Genomic DNA, 9,357 nt, shown 5'->3' on the forward strand with positions numbered 1-9,357 from the left:
TGTTTTCTTTGTGCACAAAAAGTGTTCTCGTTGCTTTATAACATTACGTTGAACCACTGATGTCACATGGACTACTTTAACGATGTCCTTACTACCTTTCTGGGCCTTGAATGTGGTAGTTGCGTTGCTGTCTATGCAGGGTAAGAAAGCTCTCGGATTTCATCAAAAATATCTTAATTTGTGTTCTGAAGATGACGAATGTCTTACAGGTTTGGAACGACATGAGGGTGAGTAATTAATGACAATAAAATTTTTGGGTGAACTATCTCTTTAATCAGACTGCAATTGGCCTTGGGTATTTAATCCTTCAAATATCTGTACACATTTCATTATGCATTCTTAGATAAAGATTGTAGCTTGACAACGCAAAAAATTTGATTATAACTGGGCATGGAAACGTACTGTACTTTATGACTCTGAATGGAAGGCCGTTGGTTGAACCTTTTAAGGCTCACTGTGTTGGCACAAAATCAGAACAGGGATGGTGATAAAGGCTATTCAGTGCACTAACAAAATCTCCTCATCCTCTTCCTCACTAGTTGCGAGTCTGCAAAGCCTGACACTGTCACCGGGAACCTCTTCTGTTACTGAAGGTTTCCTGGCGTGTCCAGGAGCATCTGTGTGTGCGTCCATATGTGGTTTTCTGAATGCAGGAAAGCTTCTCTGCTCTTCAGACTGACCGCTGGAGGACGTCGGTGGCTCAGGGGAGGAAAGTGGCGAGATGCCCATAGAGGTGTACCTTAAGAATGAGACTCCTCTGAGCTCTGCAGCCAGTTCCTGCACCAGCCGTCTGGAGGATCTCGACAGGCTTGTGCTGCGTTTGGGGCTATCGGGGGGTCCAGGAGGACTGTCATCTTTATGTTTCGGGGAAATGCCCTGTTTGGATCTCATTCTGATCCCCTCTAAACTTCTGTCATCTTCATCATCTTCGTCCTCCAGGGTGTCAGAGGTGGAGCGGGGTGAGTTGGGGGAGGGCAGGGAGAGAGGAGAGGATGGAGACTCTCTGTCAGGAAGGCAGAGGGCCTCAGTGTGAGCCTGCAGGGCCAGTCCCAGCGCCACCGTCGAACAGGATGGTGGAGTGTGTCCCGCACTCTCACTTGACTCCTCGATGCCATCGTCCGTTGTGTTGTAGCTGTGGAGGCTCAGATCGGGGTGTGTATTTGTGTGCGTGTGGCCTGGAGGCGTGAGGAGAGGTATCTGACCCCGTAACCGAGAGCCACGATGGAACAGGCGATTCCACAGACGACCTAATCGCCGCCGTGACGAGGAACGACGAGAAGAGTGACGACGAATCTGCCTCCGCATAGCTGAGCGGAGATTCTGCAGAACAGATGCCTGGGAGAAATAAAAAAAAACAGACTTTATGAAAAAAATCCAGTCACATACAAAATCCTGTCATTTCAATAGGAATTGGGAATTTTCTCGTCAGGGCGAAAAAGTTGCCCATACAGATTTTGCTTGTTTTCAAGTTGTTCACATAAATTCACTGCATTGACCAATAGAAAGATGTTGTTGTTTTTTTAAAGTGACTTCTGTGTGAGCAGTGCTACATGCCTTAGTCAGTTACACTATTAACAATGGAAAACATCTAAAAATTTTGCTGAATTTTCGCTAATGTGACCGCAGTTTAAAGGGCTATTCCACCCCAAAATGAAAATGACGTTCGTCTTCAGAAGACAATTGAAGATATTTTGGATGAAAACCGGGAGGCTTGTGACTGTCACATTGACTGCCAAGTAAATTACACTGTCAAGGTCCAGAAAAGTATGAAAGACATAGTCACAATAGTCCATCTGCCATCAGTGGTGCAATCTGAATTTTATGAAGCGACTTTATTCAACAATTCGTCTCCTCTGTGTCTCTCCGCATCACCGTAGCGGCATTTTGGAGAATATCCGTTGAACGCAAGCAGCGTACGCTCTTCTGTGTCAGCCGCGACACAAGGATACATTTTCTACGTGTATTTACGCTTTGATTTGAACGAAAACAGCACATCTCTGTGGCGCGGCTGACACAGAAGAGCGTACGCTGCTTGCGTTCAGCACATATCAATCGGACCGTCACAAGCCTCTCGGTTTTCATCCAAAATATCTTAAATTGTGTTCCGAAGACGAACAACGCATTTACGGGTTTGGAACGACATGGGGGTAAGTGATTAATGACAATTTTCATTTTGGGGTGGAGTATCCCTTTAATTTCCCTTCCTTAATTTCACATTTGAATTGCAATTGTATTTGCTACCTCAATATAAATTCAATTTCATATTCACATACCTGGGTTGGGTTGTACACTGGGAAGTCATCAACTGGAGGTATGAGACCTTGAGCTATCAGTTGACCATAAGAGGGTGGAGCCTCCCTCTGAACAAACTCCACGTCTAGTCGAGTCATCTGGGTTTCAAAAGCTCTACGAGAAAGGGGAACACAAAAAGAGCTGTTTTATAAAGATGCTGATTGATGCCGTTTAAAAATATAAGAAAAAACAACAGCTTTTTAAAAAGGGAAGCTACTGAACACTGAACACATTCAGGCAGGATATCTCTTAAGAATCTCCAAGAGCTGTTACTTAACCAGCGGTACTTTGACAGTTTGATGAAGTGCAGGTATTTTGGGTGCTGCTGTGTCTTTACAAGGTTAACTGGAGAAAAACAGTGCTTCACCTCCCAGAGCAGCATATGGGCCGTTACCCGTTACGATCCAATTATGTTTAAAGTGAAACAAGAGAGAGTAAATCCTCTTTCTCTTCATGTTTTCTTTCGTAATAAACTTGTGCTTTTCTAGATTTTCAGCAATGGTTTTACTATGGAGGTAAAATGATTTGGATAACAGTACAAATACATTTAGCAGAATGTCATGAAAAACCATATACCTTGGGCTAAAAACAAAAAGATTTCATGAATCCCTATACTCTGTGTCAGCCGCGACACAAGGATACATTTTCTACGTGTATTTACGCTTTGATTTGAACGAAAACAGCACATCTCTGTGGCGCGGCTGACACAGAAGAGCGTACGCTGCTTGCGTTCAGCACATATCAATCGGACCGTCACAAGCCTCTCGGTTTTCATCCAAAATATCTTAAATTGTGTTCCGAAGACGAACAACGCATTTACGGGTTTGGAACGACATGGGGGTAAGTGATTAATGACAATTTTCATTTTGGGGTGGAGTATCCCTTTAATTTCCCTTCCTTAATTTCACATTTGAATTGCAATTGTATTTGCTACCTCAATATAAATTCAATTTCATATTCACATACCTGGGTTGGGTTGTACACTGGGAAGTCATCAACTGGAGGTATGAGACCTTGAGCTATCAGTTGACCATAAGAGGGTGGAGCCTCCCTCTGAACAAACTCCACGTCTAGTCGAGTCATCTGGGTTTCAAAAGCTCTACGAGAAAGGGGAACACAAAAAGAGCTGTTTTATAAAGATGCTGATTGATGCCGTTTAAAAATATAAGAAAAAACAACAGCTTTTTAAAAAGGGAAGCTACTGAACACTGAACACATTCAGGCAGGATATCTCTTAAGAATCTCCAAGAGCTGTTACTTAACCAGCGGTACTTTGACAGTTTGATGAAGTGCAGGTATTTTGGGTGCTGCTGTGTCTTTACAAGGTTAACTGGAGAAAAACAGTGCTTCACCTCCCAGAGCAGCATATGGGCCGTTACCCGTTACGATCCAATTATGTTTAAAGTGAAACAAGAGAGAGTAAATCCTCTTTCTCTTCATGTTTTCTTTCGTAATAAACTTGTGCTTTTCTAGATTTTCAGCAATGGTTTTACTATGGAGGTAAAATGATTTGGATAACAGTACAAATACATTTAGCAGAATGTCATGAAAAACCATATACCTTGGGCTAAAAACAAAAAGATTTCATGAATCCCTATACATTTCTTGACACATTTTGCTTCGAGTTTAAATGCAGCCATAAAGGAGATGGAAATCACCTCACCTGTACTCTCTTGTCCTGAGCGAGTAGAGTTTAAAGGCACAACCCAGTGCAATGACCAGAAGCAGCCCACAGACCAAGCTGCCAATCAGAGCCGCTGTGATCACCTTCCTGGGCACGGATGCAAGACAGTCTCTTTCATCACTGCCGTCGAGACAGTCTTCCTGCCCATCGCAACGCCACGTCTCAAAGATGCACAGGTTGGTTCCACAGTGGAAGTTTCCAGGCTGGCAGTCAAAGCAGTTTTTCTCATCTGAGCCGTTGGGGCACTTCTTCTGGTTGTTACACCTCTCGGAGGCTGAGTAACACGCCCCACTGCCACCCTCGCAGGGATACTCTCCCGGCTGACACAGCGGGCAGTCCTCCTCATCTCGCCCCCCAGGGCAGTGCCAGTAGCCATCACAGCGCTGCAGCTCAGAGTAACAGCCCTCGTCTGTGCCACATGGATGCTCACCTGGAAAGCAGTACCCTTTAACCTGCAGAGAGAGGGGCAGAGGTTAAACATTATTAGTGTCACAGTGTATCAATCCTAGCCATAAACTGCAGTAAATACAGATTACTTCACAGTTTTGCTTATGGATATCTAATTAAAGCTGCACTGTGGAAGTTTGGCTTCTCTAAAGCCATAGTATAGTATCTCTGTAGCTTCATACCATAATGTATTAACAAGACAAGAACATTTTTCACTTTTTGAACTGATTTTTTTTCTACACACACTACTGTTCAAAAATTGGAGGTCGGTAAGATTTTTGGTAACACTTAAAGCTGCAGTCCGTAAGTTTTGCCTCTTTGTCACCATCTCTGTTTGAAAACCTGCAATTGCAGTAGTTTGCGGAATTATCTTCCTTGCCTGGGTTGTGAGTCGGCATGGTTCCAGCACTGATGAATCTGATGTTTTGAGGAGTATGTGTGTGTGGCAGTGGCAGTCAGTCACCGCACTGGTGTGGATATTCACTGTACTTCAGAATCACAGATTCTAGCTTATGTCTTTGAATATATGACCCAAATAAGAATTTTCACTGTATATTGTCATCTGAACAAGTAACAAGTCTGCCACGTTTGTTCTGACCAACTGAGGAAAAAAGCATTACAATAAATCCCGCTACCAATGGTGATTTAATCTAAAGATCGGTTAGCTCATATCACATCAAACCATGCAAATGATTATTATTGTTATACTTTATTCTCAAATTATTAATGTTAACAACATCAGCATTGCCTGTGTGTATTAGTGTGTAGATTTAAATTTCTGTACAGTCTAATCTCTAACTGTCATACCATTCGAATTTCATATTAAGAAATTCTTTTAACCCAAAAAGCAAATTATGCTCCCTTCGAACTGGTTGTCATAAAAATACAAATCTTGTGTAATCCCAGGCTATATGTAATCAGAAGCACATTTAAAACTGGAATATAATTTAATTTCATTCACACGCGTTTCATAAACACAATCCTTTCTGGATTACAATCCACGATCAAAATGATACATTTAATTATTCTAGCTGCTGTGAGAAAAGGCTATAAAAATGCATCCCCTAGTATTGATAGGTTTAGGAGTAGGTGTGGGGGAGGGGTTAGGATTAGGGGTGGGGTTGGGATTAGGCAATCAGGTAGCGACTTCAACGAGGGGGTGCATAATCTGGCAGGGTGCAGAATTTGGCACAACACCGGGACAACTTCTTTATGTTTACAGACGTGACGTAATGACGCAGCAGCATGCTTGAATTTCCCGTGAACACCTACCCGTACCAATCAAATTAGAAAACATTATTACAAACCAACCGCTGTGAATCGGGCTAAAGTAAGGCGATAGTTTTGAACACTGGTTGGTTATGTGCTTGCTCAAATATTGATTTTGGATTATTTTTAACCAAAAAAAGTTACGGTCTCCAGCTTTAAGTTTAGGGAAAAATTCACACAATTAACTAGTTACTTATTAGCATGCATCTTACTGATATATTGGCTGTTTATTAATACTTATAAAGCACATTTTCTTTTTCTTTATTATTTATTTCTTTATTAATAAGCAGCAAATTAAGAGCTTGTATAGGGAAAACTTTTAGTTTATAGTGAATATATGTTCCCTATTCTAACGTGTTACTGATACATTTATTTGAGAATCAAAATAATCTTAACCTATTGGCAAATAAATGTTTTTCTTATTTCCATTTAAATAAATGTTTTTGTATTGAGACAAAAGTCGTAGGTATTAATATAGTTAATAGTAAGAATTGGTCCTTACTAATTATTTTAATGCAGATTATTTTAATGTTTTTTTTGTTTTTTGAACGAAGGCTGCATTTATTTGATTAAAAAATACAGTAAAAACAACAACTGTTACAATGTATTTTAAAATGTTATATATATAAAAAAAATTCTGTGATGGGACTATTTTCTTTTTTAGTGGCCATTACTCCAGCCTTTAGTGTCACATGATCCTTCAGAAATCATGTTGATTTGCTGCTCAAGAAACATTTCTTACTATTATCAATTACTATTATCAATAAATATTATTAAAAACGACCAAGTTGCTTAATGTTTTTGTAGAAATCATGATACATTTTTACAGAGTTCTTCGATCAATAGAAAGTTCAAAAGAACAGCATTTATTTGAAATACGTTTTAAACATAACTGTCTTTATTGCCACTTTAAAGGAGACATATTATGCCCCTTTTTACAATATGTAATATACGTCTCAGGTGTCCCCAGAATGTGTCTGTGAAGTTTCAGCTCAAAATACCCCAAAGATCTTTTGTTATATCATTTTGAAAATGCCTATTTTAAGTGGGAGCAGAAACACTGTATTAGAGCATGCTCTTAAATGCGAATGAGCTGCTGCTCCCCGCCCTCTTTTCCAGAATAGAGCTGCGCCATTACAGCTCATACCTGCTAAAAAACATCTGTTTTGGTTCTGATTATCATAAGCGGCTGTCACAGCATGTGAGTACTAAACTAAGTTCTCATTCACACACAAGTTTATGTTAAAAACACACATGAGTTACAAAAACAGTCGGTTATGTTTGTGAAGGTAAACAGCTGGGAAATAAACCGCATGTTTATTTTAGGTCTGTGTGGCAGCAGCAATATACAGTAAATAAATCAATAAATCCACTGCTCTCTTGTCTCCTCTGAGGCTGGGACTGTAAATACTGTTCTGTGCTCATCTGTGCAGCCAAAGACAGAACAGTTAGCATGTTTTGCTCAAACTTTCACCATGGCATTAGAGCTGGTACACGTTGTTGCTTGCGAAATCATAATGACAGCGCCGTGAGTGGAAGTTTACAGATTAAGGGTCGGTAATATTATAATGAGATCCCTTTGCCACGTCACTAGGGGAGCGAAATCAGACACTTGCAGAAAAAGGCTTACCAAAAGAAAGTTACTGGGTTAATCTTTTTCACGTTTCCTTGGTTGGTAGATGCACCGGGGACCTGATTATAGCACTTAAAACCTGGAAAAGTCAGATTTTCATGATGTCACCTTTAAATAAATGTTATGTGTTCTTGTTGAAAAGAAATATTAATTTATTTCACATTTTTGTTTTTCACTAAAACTTGTCAACACATAAAGATCAGGATACATAACTTTGATATCTTCATACAAGGTATGAAAAAAAAACTAGATTTTAACAATGTACTAAAAGACAATTCTACACTGTACTTGTTATGGTTATGGACTTCTAGTTTGTGTTTTTCCTTGTTTCTGTTCTCCTGTCTTGCTTTGACCTAGTTTTCCATTGTCTGTCTTACTCGTTCACCTGCTGTCTATTAATTAGCCCATTAGTCCTCGTTTGGTTTAGTATTTATAGTTCTATGTTTTCTGAGTTAATTCGTCCGGTCTCTGTTTATGCTAAGTGTGCTGTGTTTATTGCTTCCCTAAATTTGGATTAAATACTCTTGTTGCCTGAGGCCTCTTCTTCGTACCTCGCTTAATACATCTGAGATGATTTGAAAGATGCCAGATCTTCTAATCGTGATAATTGATCTCTGGCTAATTTGGTTCTTCCAACGAATTTGTGGATTTGATTAAAATATCTGGATTAAGTTGTCTAAGATTACTGCACGTTCTCGTGTTCCCCGTAAAGGGCAGATGTATGGATACTCGAGACCACGATCAGCAATGCAGCGATTGGCTGGCAGCAAGACAGCAATGTAATGACATCATATAATTTAAAAAAGACACCTGACGAAAAACTTGACAAATTTCTGGACCTTTATAAGGAAACAGCCAAGTGAACAAAACTACATAAATGTTATAATAGATAAATGAAATGTGCACTGTTTTTATTTTAAATTTTTTACATGATTCCCAATTATTTATATTCACGATTACTAGTATTTGTACAGGCTTTACATTTTTAGTTCAGTGTTGTAATTAGTAATTCATGTAATTTTATCTTCGCAGCAGATTTGTTATGCGACAGCATTAATTAAAGTTTCTTAAGGGTCAAGATCAAGTTATCTGCATCTCCTGCGCTCCATCAAGCCACTCCCATAATAGCTGTCATCACTCAAATTAATGCACGACTAATTATAAAGTTATTATTTTATTACGAATAAATCTTTCAATGAGTAAAACTGTCTGTGTCTATAGTATTATAGATTACACAACATTAATATTATTATTTGTTTTTATTTAATTTAATTGTAATTTAAATTAATTATTTAATTATTATTATTTTTAATGATTGTCCCCGAATTAGTAGGGTACCCTTGTAATAGAGTAGCAGTGGCTGGGATAGATTTTAAATTCAGTTCCACTTAAAAAGATGCAATCTAATCCTGTTTACATGAAATAAGCCTGCTTCCGAGCAGGTTTAAAGGTGACATCATGAAAATCGGACTTTTCCAGGTTTTAAGTGCTATAATCAGGTCCCCGGTGCATCTACCAACCAAGGAAACGTGAAAAAGATTAACCCAGTAACTTTGTTTTGGTAAGCCTTTTTCTGCAAGCCTCTGAGAAAACGAGCACATCTGATTTCTCTCCTTGGTGACTTGACAAAGGGATCTCATTATAATATTACCGACCCTTAATCTGTAAACTTCCACTCACGGCGCTGTCATTATGATTTCGCAAGCAACAACGTGTACCAGCTCTAATGCCATGGTGAAAGTTTGAGCAAAACATGCTAACTGTTTGTTCTTTGGCTGCACAGATGAGCACAGAACACTATTTAGAGTCTCCGCCTCAGAGGAGACAACAGAGCAGTGGATTTATTGATTTACAGGTGCATCTCAATAAATTAGAATGTCGTGGAAAAGTTCATTTATTTCAGTAATTCAACTCAAATTGTGAAACTCGTGTATTAAATAAATTCAATGCACACAGACTGAAGTAGTTTAAGTCTTTGGTTCTTTTAATTGTGATGATTTTGGCTCACATTTAACAAAAACCCACCAATTCA

The 9,357-nt window shown here is 39.2% G+C and overlaps 1 protein-coding gene across 1 annotated transcript in view; it reads right to left on the reverse strand.

Annotated features, from left to right (window-relative positions):
- Nucleotides 1-235: 235 nt before the first annotated feature.
- Nucleotides 236-9,357, reverse strand: part of LOC107551468 (low-density lipoprotein receptor-related protein 3-like) — a 22,381-nt gene continuing 13,259 nt past the window's right edge. The window contains exons 9-11 of the mRNA XM_016233078.1: nucleotides 3,956-4,428; nucleotides 3,259-3,391; nucleotides 236-1,335 (exon numbers count right to left, since the gene is read on the reverse strand). Of these exons, the coding sequence (XP_016088564.1) occupies nucleotides 499-1,335; nucleotides 3,259-3,391; nucleotides 3,956-4,428 (1,443 nt within the window). The 3' untranslated portion in view covers nucleotides 236-498. The remainder of the gene's footprint in view (nucleotides 1,336-3,258; nucleotides 3,392-3,955; nucleotides 4,429-9,357) is intronic.

Source organism: Sinocyclocheilus grahami, unplaced genomic scaffold (assembly GCF_001515645.1).
Source record: "Sinocyclocheilus grahami isolate Dianchi unplaced genomic scaffold, SAMN03320097.WGS_v1.1 scaffold425.1, whole genome shotgun sequence".
NCBI classification, from domain to species: Eukaryota; Metazoa; Chordata; class Actinopteri; order Cypriniformes; family Cyprinidae; genus Sinocyclocheilus; species Sinocyclocheilus grahami.